General features: G+C 46.3%; 1 protein-coding gene across 2 annotated transcripts in view; it reads left to right on the top strand.

The window, feature by feature from the left end:
- SLC4A10 (solute carrier family 4 member 10) overlaps positions 1 to 16025 on the top strand; it is a 334643-nt gene that overhangs the window by 71024 nt on the left and 247594 nt on the right. Inside the window, exon 1 of one of the 2 annotated variants that reach the window (XM_032803549.2) lies at positions 10924 to 11134. The exons of the other annotated variant lie outside the window; for it this stretch is intronic. Coding sequence (XP_032659440.1) covers positions 11087 to 11134 — 48 coding nt within the window. The 5' untranslated portion in view covers positions 10924 to 11086. Of the gene's footprint in view, positions 1 to 10923; positions 11135 to 16025 lie in introns of those variants that run through there. 2 annotated transcript variants of the gene reach the window in all.

The raw sequence follows: 16025 nt of genomic DNA, 5'->3' as shown, positions 1-16025 counted from the left end.
AGAAATCCCATTGACTACAGTGACTCAGGGGAGGAAAGATGACTGCTTAGTGACCTATATTAGTGACACCTTGCATGTGCAGTATGTGACTTCCTTTTTAGTCACGCAATTGGATAATTTTGGTGAACATTTTTTTAATAAGATGAATTTTCAGTGTGTAAAGATGTTTAAATAATTTCTTACAGTAGCACATTAACTGGACATAGGGGCCAGTAGAGTGAACAGCTACAATCTAGCACAAAGTCTAAAACAGAGTACAAACCTTGTTTTCCATATTCTTGGTGGTTGAACCTCCCTTGGGAAAATGAAACTGATCTCACCACCTTTAACCCCTGCCATATAATGTTAAAGGGTTACCTGTCATTTATACACTTTCCACACTCTTCCTCCATCCATGTCAATGACTCCTGTGGGGAGAGATGCCCCATCCTTTGGGAAACGTTGCTCTCATGAAGATTGCCCTTGACAACAATGGGATGACTTGTGTAAGTAAATGTTGGAGAAAAGGGTCCCTATGAGTGCCAAGTGATAAGATTTTAGTTAGGTACAAATCATAATATGTTTCTTGAAATTACATAACATGGCTAAAGAATGTTGTGACCAGAGTCTCAGGGGAGCCAACTGAGATCACTCAGTTAGGATGAACTGCAAAGAATGGGGCAGGCAATCCCCAAAACTATTGGATTTTCCAATACTTAGATTTACCAAGCCAGCACAGAACAGCTTCTGTAATACCTCACTGGTTACCCAGAAGCCAACAACACAGTTCTCTTAAAGCAACCCAGCCTTTGGCCTCCACCCAGAAACCCGAGTCATTTATGGTGAGGATTACTGAAAATCTTATTCATCATATAAAGTTCTACCAGTCCCAAAGGATCGGACACATTACCTCCCAGATTAATGAACATTCCAGATCTTACTCAAATTCACACTTACAGCCAATTCTTATTAACTAAACTAAAAATTAATAAAGAAAAGAGAGACAGAGTTGGTTAAAAAATGAGTATACATGCAGACATGAGTAAAATTATTGAGATTCAGATTCATAGCAGAGATGGTGAGCTTTGTAGTTGCAATAGTTCTTTCAGAAATAATCCATAGGTTATACTCCAGTGTTTGTATTCAGGGCGGGCCAGTCAGAAATGGGATCTCAGTTCTTGTGGTTTAGGCTTCCCCTGCATGAGGCCTCAAGCAGATCTGAGATAACAGGATCAGGACCCAAGCCATTTTTTATACAGTTTCAAACCTTCTTTGACAGCTCAGAGTTCCTTGGCGAACAATAGACACTCATTTCCTAAACATTGCCAGTAATTATTCGCACAGATTAACATAAGGCAATTGCCTATTTTTTTCACCGTTTGCAGATGATTTGCTGTACATATCTAAGAGATGAATACAGTGATATCCTATGTTTACAGTTCATCTAAATGTTAAGATGTCCTTTTGATGTCTGAATAAACAGAATACAGCATAGACAGAGACTGTTTGATTACATTGTTGACCTTTACCAGTGAATATGTAAATACACAAATACTATCTACCTATATGTTTTTAAAGGTTGAATTTGAGTCATTTATGCTGCAGGATGCTTAATCCTTTTGGTCATGCATCACAAATGTAAATAGGATTTCACACAGCAAATTATATTAGCACACAGAAAAAAGGGCATAAATCACTTTGGAACAGTACACAAAGCTGGACCAACACTGGACCTTCTTGCCACCTTTGTTTCAGTTGAATCACCTTCACCATAGTGGCAATAAAATTCAGCAACAGAGAAAGCACCTCTGCTTTCCAATAACATGGGGGAAACAACTTGGCACCACCTGTCACAAAGGCACCACAATGGATCAGATGGTTATTTATTTGCAGATAGGGAGGCAGAAAATGGTGCCAGAATGTGCATTTTCTCTGTCTGCATCTATCATGACGTTGGTGTCTAAGTCTGAAAAAACAAAAACAAAACAAACTCCTAGTACTAAAGTATATTGATGGGATGTTCTCATGGATGCCTCAAACTAATTCACGTTAACATGAATTACAATATGAATTGAGAATGCTACATGAGTGCTCTTTTCATAGTTGCATGATGTACCAGTGTGGCAAGAAATGGGCTGAAAGAAATTTTGGCTACTTGATAGCAATTTTTTCCCAGTTTAGCAATAATGTATATTGCTCTAATGGATGGATAAGAACTGATAATCTCAGGGCCTCTCACTAGAGCTAGAATTATAACTGGGAAAGTAACATTCTCCTTATCTACTGAGGATGGGACAAGAAGTAATGGGCTTAAATTGCAGCAAGGGCAGTTTAGGTTAGACATTAGGAAAAGCTTAGGGTAGTTAAGCAGTGGAACAAATTACCTAGGGAGGTTGTGGAATCTCCATCACTGGAGGGTTTAAAGAACAGGTTAGGAAAAACCTGGCGGGGTGGTCTAGATCAGTGGTCTCCAACGTTTTTATGCACAAGATCACTTTTTGAATTTAAGTGCAACCCATGATCTACGCCGCCCCTTCCCTGAAGCCCTGCCTTGCTCACTCCATCCCCCCTCCCTCCATTGCTCACTCTCCCCCACCCTCACTTACTCTCACTGGGCTGGGCCAGGGGTTTGAGGTGCGGACTCTGGGCTGGGACTGGGGGGTTTGGAGGTGGGAGGAGGATCCTGGCTGAGCCTGGCGGGAGGGGGTTGGGGTGTAGGTTCTGGGAGGGAGTTTGGGTGCAGGAGGGGTATCCAGGCTGGGGCAGAGTGTTGGGGTGCAGGAGGGGGTGTGGGCTCTGGGAGGGGGCTGGGGTGTGGCACTGCTAGGTGGCACTTACCTTGGGTGGCTCCTGGTCAGCAGTGCAGTGAGGCTAAGGCGAACTCCCTGCCTGCTCTGGCCCCACGCGACTTCTGGAAGCAGCCAGCACATCTCTGTGGCCCCTGGGGGGCAGAAGGGGTGTGTGCATGGCTCCATGCACTCCCCCTCCCTGCAGGCACTGCCCCTGCAGCTCCCATTGGCCACAGTTCCCCATTCCCGGCCAATGGGAGCTCCAGGGGCGGTGCTTGCCTTCAGGAGCAGTGCATGACAGCTCTTGCTCTCCCCACCAGGGGGCATGCTGGCCACTTCCAGGAGCGGCGAAGGGCCAGGGCAAGCAGGGAGCCTGCCTTAGACCCACTGTGCCACCAGACTTTTAGCGGTCAGAGATCGCGATCGACTGCCAGAGGCTCCAGGGTTGACCAGTCGATCCCGATCTTCCGGTTGGTGACCTCTGGTCTAGATAATACTTAGTCCTGTCTCAATGCAGGGGATTGGACTAGATGATCTACTAAGGTCCCTTCTGGTCCTACATTTCTAGGATTCTAAAACATTTAAATAAACAAGAAATAAAAGTAATACGTAAAGTAAATCTGTACTGAAGCATGACTAGATATATTCATAAAATGAAAACTAAGACAAACGTACAATGACAATAAAAATCACAGTAAAGGATATAAGGCCTGATATTGCAAGCCTCATGGACGTCCTCTTTAATTGCATAAGTAGCATCATTTACTTACAGGATATCTTTTGCTTGAATTCCAGTTGGAGAATATCACCTTCAATATCTAAGTACTAAGGGATACAATATGATATGGTATGAATAGGGTGTTCTTTAGTGCAAAAATTTAATTAAAAAGACATATTATAGTAGTAGTGTAACAGTTTGTGGTTTAAAATTCTGTCAGACTTAGGTCTTTGTTTTGGTTCAATTCTTAAACTCGAATTTTGCAGGCACAGATTTTTGAGCCACAATCAATTATGGGTACAAATGCTAGCATTGAGCTATATAACCATTTTGTGTCCAGACATCAGGTAGTTAGATAGCTCAATGCTAGCATCTATGCTTGCAGTTAACTCTGCCCCAAATGGGAGAATGGGATGAGCCCTTTAAAACTGTGTCCCTTTTAAGGAGTAAAAATGATTTTTAGTAGGGCTAAAAACTTCAGCCCAATCCAGGGCTGTGTCGGAATTGTGTTCAGTACAGATCGGAGGTGGGAAAGGGTTAAGTTTAGGGGGAGAACAAAAGTGGACTTGCCCCACTTTTTAAATTTCAACAAGACAGGCTAGCTGGGGCCCAGGTCAGTTTCTGGTGTAAATTTAGAACACTCTCAACAAATACACAACCTCTCTCTTTTCAGCTGTTTAATTTGGAGTTTGATCAGCATAAGCCTAAAAGTGGAAACCCTCATTATCATATTTATGTAACACCATCATAAATATGTATAAGGACTATGTTAAAGTCTGGCATAAATATGAAATGAGTATTTTAATTATCGTTGTCACTACTGAAATGTTAAACTCTAAAAGATGGATATAGTGCTCAGTGTCCGGGTTTCATTGCAGATGTCATGCTATATAGTGTGTTCTTGCTTGAAGTCCCAGATCATGGAATTAAATGATTACCATTGAACCAGGGCTGGCTCCAGGCATCAGTGCAGCAAGCAGATGGTTGGGGTGGCCAATGGAAAGGGGCGGCACGTCCTGTTCTTCAGCAGCGGGTCCCTCAGTCCCTCTTGGAGGAAAGGACTTGCTGCCGAATTGCTGCCGAAGAATAAAGCAGCAGCAGTAGAAGTGCCGATCACGGCTTTTTTGTTGTTGTTGTTGTTCCCCCTCCACCACTTGGGGCAGCAAAAATGCTGGAGCCAGCCCTGCATAGATCCTCTATTTTATGAACTAATGGGGGATTGGGAAGTTCATAAAACTGAACACTTCAAAATTACAGTAAGTGCGGTGAATAAATTGCAATATGGTGCACTACATTGCTTTCTTCTTCCCCTTCAGTCCACTGCAAAGCAATTTCCAGTGCATTAAAGGCACTGAATGTGAAGGGATGTTGATTTGTTCTTCATCAGTTTTATTATATGATTTCTTCCTCTCCCTCAAATCAGGGGAAAAGGTTGGTATAAGTGATCAGACTAGTGTTAGTAAAACTGACTTTCTACTGTAGTTGAAAATCTCAGCTCTCATTTAAAAAATAAATAAATTCTAGCCCTTGTAGAGGTAAGCCTGGATCCAGTTATGTGCTACAGGCTCAAAAACTAGAAGGCAAAGAATAAGAACCCCAAATTTATTATTTTAAAAAATGTCATAATTTTTAACTCATGATGTTTGGGGGCCTTACTTGTGATTTTTTCAATGTTTGGGGCTGGTTAAAAGAGCATTCCTGGTCAAAGTCACCCTAATAATAGATCAAGCCTCCACAAGGGCAACACAGAACTCAGACCTTTTAGTTGGATAGGAAATGGTGGTGGGGGAAGCAACCAATTATTTCAAAATAAATATCAAACCTATTCCTGCCATATAGCTTGGTATTATTTCTGTGTTGTTATGTTGGTACAGTGTCATTCTAGTTTAATTTAGATATGAAACAAAAAGGAAACATTCTGCATATGAATATTTTTTGTAATGTTTTTTTTACAATGGTTTTAAAATATTATGGAATGTTAGGATGATCCCTCTTCCATGTACATGATTTTAAATATTTAATATCTTAGCTATTTCTAATTAGGTAAAAAGGTGTGGGTTCAGTCCTTCAAGGCCTTATAATGTGATTTCACCTCCCCTGCCCCCGCACTGGCTTTAACATGCATTCCATGCATGGAGACGCTATAGCAGGGGTCAGCAACCTTTCAGAAATGGTGTGCTGAGTCTTCATTTATTCACTTTAATTTAAAGTTTCACGTGCCGGTTATACATTGTAATATTTTTTAGAAGGTCTCTCTCTCTATATTATATAACTAAACTATTGTTGTACAGTAAAATAAACCAGGTTTTCAAAATGTTTAGGAAGCTCCATTTAAAATTAAATTAAAATGTTGATCTTACTCCGCTGGCCTGCTCAGCCTGCTGCTGGTCTGGGCTTCTGTTCACCCAGAAGCAGGCTGAGCAGAGCCTGCAGACGGGACCCCAGACTTGCAGTGTGCTGAGTCACTCAGCTCACTGCTGTTCAGGGGTTCCACCCACTGGTTCCTGCCAGCCGGGATCCCAGATGCCAGACCCGCTCAGCCCACTGCCAGTCTGGAGTCCTGGCCCTGCCTACATATAGTGGGTACCTACCTTCTCCCTGGTTCTGGCCCATTCTCTTTCTCTCTCTGCACTGAGCTGAGGGTGGGAGTGCACTGAGCACAGGGCTGGGGGTGAAGGAGCAGGCTGTAGGGTCTGGCCTGGAGCTAGAATGAGGGAGGGGGCTCAGGGTTGTGGCAGGAGGTTTGGGTGCGGAGCGCTAACCTGGGCAGTTCCCATTTGGTGCAAGGAGTGCAAGTAGGAATGAGGTATGTGCAGAAGCTCCCATTTGGTGCTCAGGATGGGGATGGGGATGTGGGGGGTGCATGGGATATGGGGAGGCTGGGGATGTGAGGGGGTGCCAGAGTCAGGCCTGGGGTCATGAGGGTGTGTGTGTGAAGGAGTGAAGCAGAGGACTGGCTGTGTGTGAGGGGGGCTCAGGGCAGGGACCTGGGGGGTGTGTGGGGCTCAGGGCAGAGGGCTGGGTGTGTGTGAGGGGTGTGCAGGGCACTAGCCTGGGGGGTGTGCGGGGCTAAGGGCTCAGGGCAGGGGGCTGGGTGTGTGTGAGGGGGTCAGGGCAGGGGCCTGAAGAGTGTGCAGGGTGCAGGGCTCAGGGAAGAGGGCTGAGAGTGTGGGCTGGGGTTGTGGGGTGCTCACGGCAGGGGGCTGGAGGGGACCCCTATTCCACCCCCCCTTCCCCAAAGCCCTGCCTCCACTTCTTCTCTGCCTCTGCATGCTGACTCCACTCCTCTCCCACCTCCTCCCTCGCAAGGGCCATCAGCTGATCGGCCGGCAGGGAGGGAGGGACGGAGAAGAGGCAGGAACCCAACACACTGTAGGAAAAGGCAGGGGAGCTGGCAGGACCAAGCTTCTGCCCCCACGGTAGGGGGTGGAGAAGAGCGGGCCAGCACCGGCTGGGCTAGGCAGGATTTTTAATGGCATGCTGCTGCCTGCCGAGACTCCGGCAGGCAGCAGCATGCCATTAAAAATCGGCTCATGTGCCATCTTTGGCACGCGTGCCATAGGTTGCCGACCCCTGCACTATAGCATTGGGCTTTTTATAGTGATGTGTTTCTTACAATGTAGTTTTTTAAGAGTATTCTGTTACAGGCATCTTTACACGTCTGGAAGAAATAAGGACGATAAAAAAATGTGGACAATACAAACTGGGAGGGATTGCAACTGCTTTGGAGGACAGGGTCAAAATTCAAAATGATCTGGACAAATTGGAGAAATGGTCTGAAGTAAACCGGATGAAGTTGAATAAAGACAAATGCAAAGTGCTCCACTTAGGAAGGAACAATCAGTTTCACACATACAGACTGGGAAAAGACTGTCTAGGAAGGAGTATGGCAGAAAGAGATCTAGGGGTCATAATGGACCACAAGCTAAATATGAGTCAACAGTGTGATACTGTTGCAAAAAAAGCAAACGTGATTCTGGGATGCATTAACAGATGTGTTGTAAACAAGACACGAGAAGTCATTCTTCCGCTCTACTCTGCGCTGGTTAGGCCTCAACTGGAGTATTGTGTCCAGTTCTGGGCACCGCATTTCAAGAAAGATGTGGAGAAATTGGAGAGGGTCCAGAGAAGAGCAACAAGAATGATTAAAGGTCTTGAGAACATGACCTATGAAGGAAGGCTGAAAGAATTGGGTTTATTTAGTTTGGAAAAGAGAAGACTGAGAGGGGACATGATAGCAGTTTTCAGGTATCTAAAAGGGTGTCATCAGGAGGAGGGAGAAAACTTGTTCACCTTAGCCTCTAATGATAGAACAAGAAGCAATGGGCTTAAACTGCAGCAAGGGAGATTTAGGTTGGACATTAGGAAAAAGTTCCTAACTGTCAGGGTAGTTAAACACTGGAATAAATTGCCTAGGGAGGTTGTGGAATCTCCATCTCTGGAGATATTTAAGAGTAGGTTAGATAAATGTCTATCAGGGATGGTCTAGACAGTATTTGGTCCTGCCATGAGGGCAGGGGACTGGATTCGATGACCTCTCGAGGTCCCTTCCAGTCCTAGAGTCTATGAATCTATGAAAACCATTAGTGGGCTGATCCTGCAGTCTTTTCACAGGCAAAACTTCCACTTCTGTACTTTTTTCATGCTGAATGAAGACTGCAGGATCAGGTCCCAAGGCTAGGGAGGTGGAACCTAGGACACAAAAGCCTGAAGCATGAGCTTTGGGAGGCATATTTGTGCTCTGCTAACACACATGCATATTTCCTCTTGTTAGGACAGATTTCAGTCTGTGCCAAGATTAAGAATTGTCACAAGTATTATGGCATGACAGGGTTGTGGAATCTCCATCTCTGGAGATATTTAAGAGTAGATTAGATAAATGTCTATCAGGGATGGTCTAGACTGTAATTGGTCTTGCCATGAGGGCAGGGGACTGGACTCGATGACCTCTCGAGGTCCCTTCCAGTCCTAGAGTCTATGAATCTGTAAGGTTCTAGGACAATATTTTGGCCTTGGATATTGTGAGTCCAGGTCTGCTGTGAGTCCTGAGGTAATATGTGAATCTAAAACATGTAACTCAGTTTTTATTGCTGTTCTTATCATTTGAAAAATCCAAACAGATTTTCACAAAACTACGTCCATTTTTAAAGTTGGGATATGGTTGATAATGGGATGCAGAGCTTTTTCAGTATTTCACATATGTTCTCAGTCAGTAATGACTAAAACTTGATCCTGCAAGCTGCCCTATACCAAGGGACCCTGCACATGCAGAGAGCAGCTTCTTGGATCAGGGCCTGGATGCCATTTGATGGCTGTTAGGTGGCCTTTGTGAAATGACAAGGAGTCCAGTGGCACCTTAAAGACTAACGGTTATGTCAGTCTACTTTCTAGTGGTCAAGTGTTTGCATTATAAAAGCAGCACCACAAATGGCTGTAAGTTGTACGATAACTGGTAGTTTCAGCAAGAAGCCACTGACTGAGTGGGCACTGAACTACCCTCTTATTCCTGGAAGACATGTAGCCAGAGAAGAGTAGGGACGCTTGTAGTAAGGTTGCTCATTCATACCTGCTCTATAGACGGGAGGTTGTCAATCCAGTACCTTTTGCAAATGATATACTCCTTTAAATAAGAAGATTCATAAATAAGAAAAATCATTTTTAGATTGCAATATTCCTTCTCAAGCTTCACCACAGAGTGACGTTTTACAGCTTAATTATAAGCTCCTGCTAATAGGGTTTTACACTGTAAATGCTGACACAGCCTTAACTTTAGGAACATGAATGGTCCTGCTTTGTTAGTTATTGAAGACCATAACCATGTAAGAAAATGTGCTTCTACCCTCTGTTTCTGTTCTCAGGCCAGGAGCACAGTTTTATATTTATCTGTGAAGTGCCATGGTATACATGATGCTACACAAATAATAAATATCAGTTGATAGTTCAAAAATGGCTCCTTCATAAGAAGCTGTTTTGAATCCTTCTTCCCCCAGAATTATCTCCCCAGTTGTGTCTGTGTTGGTATGTTCCTTCACAGAGATTACTTCATGCAGATCTTCAAGATGGAATGAGATAAGGCTTAACAAACTATTTGCTGTTCTACTTTTAGACTGCTAATGACATCCAAAATACGGGATATGGCAAAATCACTGCCTTTTGGGGGCAAGAAGGATTGTTTGAGATTGTTATTGCTGTCACGGTCTTCCTTAGTGTGAGCATGCATGCATACTTAATTTGCATATATGTATGTGAATGTGCATGTTTTTTTGAGATTCTCCTTGGGCAATGAAGGATATAATAACTTTCCAGGCTCAACTGTTTACAGTGTATTTAGCTTGCTAGGCAGTGCTGCAGTTGCAGAGTTAGAAGTCCATGTCAGGTGATTGACTGTCTTGTGGACACTTTCAATATTGGATGCTGTCCTTGGCTTGAGTAGCTAGATGTCAGCATTGATACTATTGGGGCCATCTTGCTGTTGGCTCAGGAACTTGGAGCAGTCAGCATGGAGTTTGGGGGCTTGGTAAAGACTGGATTGTGATATGGCTCTGAATCTCCATTGAGATCTGGATTATTCTGGTGGATTAGGGGAAGCTGCATAAGTACTAAATTAAGATGGTAAAACTGGGAATTGAACCTGCAAAAATTAGTTGGGTCCAGCAATATACAGGTGCCAAATTAGAGTTTTTGCAGCTTTCTGGTATCAGGATGTGTTGGGGTCCAGATTATTTTGATGTACTCGCAGAAGGTTGTTCTCTTTTGATGGCACAATTTCTGGGTTTATGGCCAAAGTTTGGTGGGATCCAGATGCTAGATCTGGGTTTTTGCAGTGCTATTATAGTGGAGCTCATCAGGGTCTAGATATTTTTTAGGATAATAGTAATGGCTAAAAATGTTCTCTTTAAAACAGTAGAATTTAGAGGATTGCAGCCAAAATCTGGCAGGATCCTCTTGTGGATCATGTGTGGTGTTTTTTGCAGTGCTGTTGCACTAGGATGCTTTGGGTTCTGGATTTTCTTCTTCTTCTTGGAGTAGGAACAACTGTACTGGTTCCATACTTAAGCAGTGGAATTTGTGGGCTGGGGGCCAAATATTGATGGATGAAGCAGGATCCAGATGCCAGATCCAAGTATTTGAACCACTGTTGTGCCAGGATGTGCTGATGTCCACTGTCTACACCTGCTGCTCAATTATGCCTCAGAATTAGGAGATTGGGGCCAAAATTTGGCTGGATCCAGCAGGATTGTGGTGCCAGATGCGAGTTTTTGTGGTGCTGTTGTACTGTTGTCTGGGTTTCTTGGTGCAGTAGCAGCAGGTGAACTTGTTCTGTTTTGTAAAGTACCAATTTGGGGGACTGGGTACAAAACCCGGCAGGATCTGGCAGGATCTTGCAGGTAGATCCAGCTTTTACCTTTTTCCTGCAATCTGGCCAACAGCCTCATGAGCGAGCAGCAGCCATGTGACTGTGGCGAGTTGGGGTGTGCAGTTGCCTCCTGCTTCAGAGCTACCTGCTCCGAATACTAAGCAGAGCTGCCGCCGGAGCTGTGCATGTAAGACGCTGAAGACGCTGCGGAGGAAGCCGCCGGTTCCAGAGGCAGCTCGGAACATGGAGATTAAGGACCAAGGAGCGCAAATGGAGCCGTTGCTACCCACGGTAAGATGCTGCTTGCTGCAGTCTGCCGCAAACCCCGCCAGGCGAGCGGAGCCGCTGCTGGGGATGCGAGCGCATTGCGAGGCACAGCGAGAGATGCTCCCCTGCCTGCTTCTCTCCGTGCCAGGGTCTCTCCCTCCTTCCCCGGGGCCGGGGAACCGAGGGGCTGCAAAGCCTGCAGGCAGAAGGGGCTTTTCAAGGCATTTCCCCCAATATGGATGTGCCTTGGGTCACCATGCGTGTGTTCCTTACGGAGTGAAAAAACGCGATGGTTGCTCCCGAGCTGGGAGCAGCAGTCGGGGTTGCTGTGTGCGTCTCTCGCTCCAGTACGTGCGGAGGCGCCTGCCTGCATTTCTATAAGGAGGGAAGGGGGTCCCCACTTGGGGGGGTGATAGTCCCTCTCGCCATTCTCTCAGGGGTTGGGGGTGGGGTGGGGGGCACAAGTTGGCGCTGCTGTGGAAAGGGGTCACCTGAGTGGGGGTGGCGGGGTCCCCGTCATTCAAATACCGAAGGGGTTTCTCTGTCTGGCAGAGTCCCTGCCTCTCTCACAGAGGGTCTGTCTGGGCACCTGTCTCTCATATTCACCCCCCCCCCCCGTTTCCCTGGGGGGCCCTAGCCCCCCAACTTGCACAGAGGGTCAATCTGTTTATCTGTGGACCTTCTGTCACTTGTGCTCCTGTACAGGGTTGTGCAGTTGGTCTGTGGGGGGTCCCTCTCACCCCTGTATGTGTATATATACATGTACACATGGTCAGTTTGTCTGTCTGTGGGGTCTCTGTCACACACAGACATATGCAATGGATCCCTCTGTCTATGGAGCATGCTTTCACACCCAGAGGGTCGGTCTGTCTGTGGTGGCCCTGGTACAGGCAAGCACACAGCGGCTGTCTGTGGGTGTGTCTGTCCCATGCACAGAGGGTCAGTCGGTGAGATTCTGTGTCACACACTGAGGGTCAGTCTGCGGGGTCCCTGTCATCCCCACTCGCAGGGTTTGTTTCTAGGCCTGCTGTCTGTCTCTCTCATGCACAATTAATATCTATTCAATGAGACTGTATTAGCATGACAAGTTGCACAAATTTTTCCAGAGCATAAAAGGAAGATGGACCCTTCAGTTCTCTGTCAGAGGTGGATAACATCCACCCATAATAGGGTTGTCATAAACAGATAGCTAAGGGTTAATGTTTCTTCTACCTGTAAAGGGTTAACAAAGGGAACCAAACACCTAACCAGAGGACCAATCAGGAAACCGGATTTTTCAAAGCTCAGGGAGGGAATTTTTGGGTGTGTGTCTTTTGTCTGGTGCGCTCTCGCTATGAAGTGATTTCTTATCTCCAGGCTTCTAATCTCTGTTTACAAGTGAATGTACAAAAGGTAGAAGACATAGTTTTTTTATATGTTTTGTTTTTTGTTTGTATTTACAGTGTGTAGTTTCCTGGAATGGTTTAAATTGTAATATTCTTTGAATAAGGCCTGTTTTACTTCATGTTTCCTTTTAAGCAATTGACCCTGTATATTGTCAACCCTTGATACAGAGAAATTTTTTAATGTCTTTTTTCTTTCTTTTGTATATAAACTTCTTTTTAAAACTGTGAAGTTTTCTCTGTGTTGAAGGCAAGAACGAAGGATGGGGGAAATCTTTTGTTAGATGGACTAGGTGAATCTTGCATAGCCTCAAGGTGGGGAGAGACACCTTAATCTCTCTGCAGTTTGTTTGTTTTCAAGGAATTGAAGCAGGGAAATCTCCTAGTGGACCCAGGGCGGGAACAATCTGGAGAGGTAAGAGGGGAAGAGAAAGTGGTTATTTCCCTGTTTGAGACTCAGGGCACTGCAGTCTTGTCCCCCAGGAAGGTTTGGGGAGACCAGAGGGTGCCAGAGACTGGAAATCTGGCTGGTGGCAGCGCTATCAGATCTAAGCTGGTAATTAAGCTTAGAGGATTTATGCTAGGCACCCACATTTTGGACGCTAAGGTTCAGATTTGGGATTTATGCTTATGACAAGGGTTCTGTGTTTAATGTTTCATTTCCTGGTGGCCAGTTGTTGCCAGTACCTGTTCCTGATCATTTGGTGGGTTGCTACACAGGACAATGGCCTTTGCCATCTCTCTCCTTTCTCCTAGGATCAGGCACAGTTTTTCCACGTTGGGGTTTGGATGAGAAGGCTCTTACAATTCTGATTATTTTGAGGAAATACCTTTTGTTGCAATTCCTTCTGTTTTAGACTTTGGCATAGAGACATTAGAGACATTATCTGTTAGTTTCTTCTCTGACACACTGGTTGTTTTGGGCTATGCTTTGTGTCTCCCAATTTTCACCTCTAGTTTGTGGTCACTGTTTCAGTATTTGGTGAGAGACTGCCATAGTTTTGTACATGTCACAAGAGGTGAGATGGTTTGATGGTTCTGTGCAAAGGTCTGTAGCAGTCTTATTTGTTGATGTTTTTGATTTGTTGCTAGTGGTTCTTATACTGGTTTAGGTGCTGATCTAGCATCTTGAATATATTTTGGGCTTGAGGTGGGGGTCATTGGTTCCATTGATCAGAATTGTTGTCTCTGGGGAGTGACATAGGGATGGATTGTGTTGCATTCGGATTTAATTTTTGATCCTCATTGCTGTGTTGGTTGAGAAGCTGAATATTCTTTCCTGTATGTTGATTAGCAGAAGGAATTGGCCCAGTTCTGCTCTGCAGCTCTAGTTATTGGAGTTTCTGTACACGTGGAGTACTCTTTTGCAGTTGTGCAAACATAGGATTTCTTTTACGGATTTATCCCAATTAGATATTAAAGATGTATCCCAGCTTTTCCGTCCATATAGAAGAATGGGTTGGATTATGCTGTCAAATAGTTCTAGCAGCAGTTTTATTAGAAGGGGTCTCTGTGTGTGTCTAATAGGTTGATTATGTACTGTGGCAGGGCCGGCTTTAGGCCGATTCATCCGATTCCCAGGAATCGGGCCCTGCGCCTAAGAGGGCCCCGCGCCGAGAGCCGGAGCGCAGCAAGCCGGCCCGCAGCCCTGCTCTCCCGGCTGGAGCCGCAGCAAGAGTGTGGCAAGCCGGCCCGCAGCCCCGCTCTCCCGGCTGGAGCCATGGCTGGAGCGCAGCAAGCAGCCCCGCTCTCCCGGCTGGAGCTCCGGGCCCTTTAAATAGCCCCCAAAGCCCTGGGATAGCGGGGGGCTCTGGGGACTATTTAAAGGGCCGGGGCTCCAGCTGCCTCTGCCACCCCGTCCTTTAAATAGCCGCCGGAGCCCCACCGCCCCCATGTATTCTCCAGGGCTCCCTCCGCTATTTAAAAGGTCCGGAGCAGGGTAGAAGCAGGGGAGCCCTGGGCCCTTTAAATAACCCCCAGAGCCCTGGGATAGTGGGAGGCTTGGCGGCTATTTAAAGGGCCGGGGCTCCAGCTGCCTCTGCTGCACCCCCTGCCCTGTCTCCAACCACCCCCTGCCACACACCCCTGTGGCCCTGCCCAAGGCCAGCTAGCCCCCACGCACCCCTGACCACACCAACCCTGCACACCCTGCCCACACCCAGCCCCAAACCCCTGCCCTGTCTCCAGCCAACCCCGCTGCACTCCTCTGCCTGAAGCCATCCAGTTCCGCACTCCTGTGTCTCCAGTCCTCCCAACCCTTGCTGCATACCCCTGCGGCCCTGCCTGAAGCCAGCCCACCCACACCCCCGTCTCCAGCCAGCCCTGCACCCCTTGCCCTACCTGCAGCTAAATTCTACCTCCAGTCAGCCCCCTGCTCTGCCTCCAACCAGCCCCCTGTCCACTGCTCCCCTGCAGTTCCCAGGGCAGTAACCCTGCACACCTGCTTCAATGAGGGGGGCAGGGAGCAGCTGGGACCCACATATGTGTACACCCACAGGGAGTGGCAGGGACCCACACATGTGAAATGGCGGTCATTAATAAGCAATCAACAGCATATATGATGCAATGTACATAATATATAATTGTATTATTTATATAGTTATGGAAAGTAAATAATACATGGAAGAAATGAAAGGCTTTTTTTTTTTTACACTTTTTTTAGTCGTCCCTGCCAGGGCCCCGCCAAAAATGTTGGAATTGGGCCCCACACTTCCTAAAGCTGGCCCTGACTGTGCAAGGCTCTATCTGTGTGATGGATGGACTCACACGTGCTCTGTTTCTGGGAGGGTCTCTGCAGCCCAGAGAGGTAGCATTGTTTTCCTGCTGTAGCAGTGATGCGAAGGCACAGCTTCCCCAGTCTCGAAGTTAGTTGCCCTGCAGTGCTCCTCTGCGCGGGGCAACATGGACCATGGCAGTGCTTCTGCAGCACTCATCCCAACTGGTGACTGGGGCCAGGCGGGCACTGAAGCCAAAGGGCCTTTATGTGCTGCTGTCATCTCTGAGTGCATGGGGTCCTTGTAGCAGAGGAATCTGGCAGGGCTTAGGTATCTGGAGTCAGTTTTGCCTCCCTCACTGCTAGACTATGGTGTGAGATAGGTGGTGGTATTTTTGAGAATGAATCTCCCCTGTTTCCCCCCCCCCGCCACTTTCCTGGCCAATCCCCACCTCACACAGCTGTAAATAAATTCAGCTCCAGTTTAAACTGTGCAAGGACCCCATTCCTGGAGCAAATACATTTGTTTCCAAATTTCATTTACATTTGGTTTGGATTCAATTGGATGTGAAGAAAAAGCTCCTAGCCTCAAAAGTTTGCTGGCTTCAAGTTGTCGTCAATACATACAAGAGCCAAAGTTCATCAGCCTCTGAGGCAGCATCTCTCAGTGAAACTTCAGCTCACTATCTCATGGTGGGGAAAAAAGTTGTTAGTCATGTGAGAAGATGGCAAATGACAGTCCTATTTAATTTATATGTCCTAGTGGTTCTCAGCTATTGCAAAGGTCATAACCTAATTTGCCACTGAAATTCCACATTCA

This window comes from Chelonoidis abingdonii, chromosome 10 (assembly GCF_003597395.2).
Source record: "Chelonoidis abingdonii isolate Lonesome George chromosome 10, CheloAbing_2.0, whole genome shotgun sequence".
Classification (NCBI taxonomy): domain Eukaryota; kingdom Metazoa; phylum Chordata; order Testudines; family Testudinidae; genus Chelonoidis; species Chelonoidis abingdonii.
Note: the sequence above shows the minus strand (reverse complement) of the source record. Positions and strands in the feature narration are given on the sequence as shown.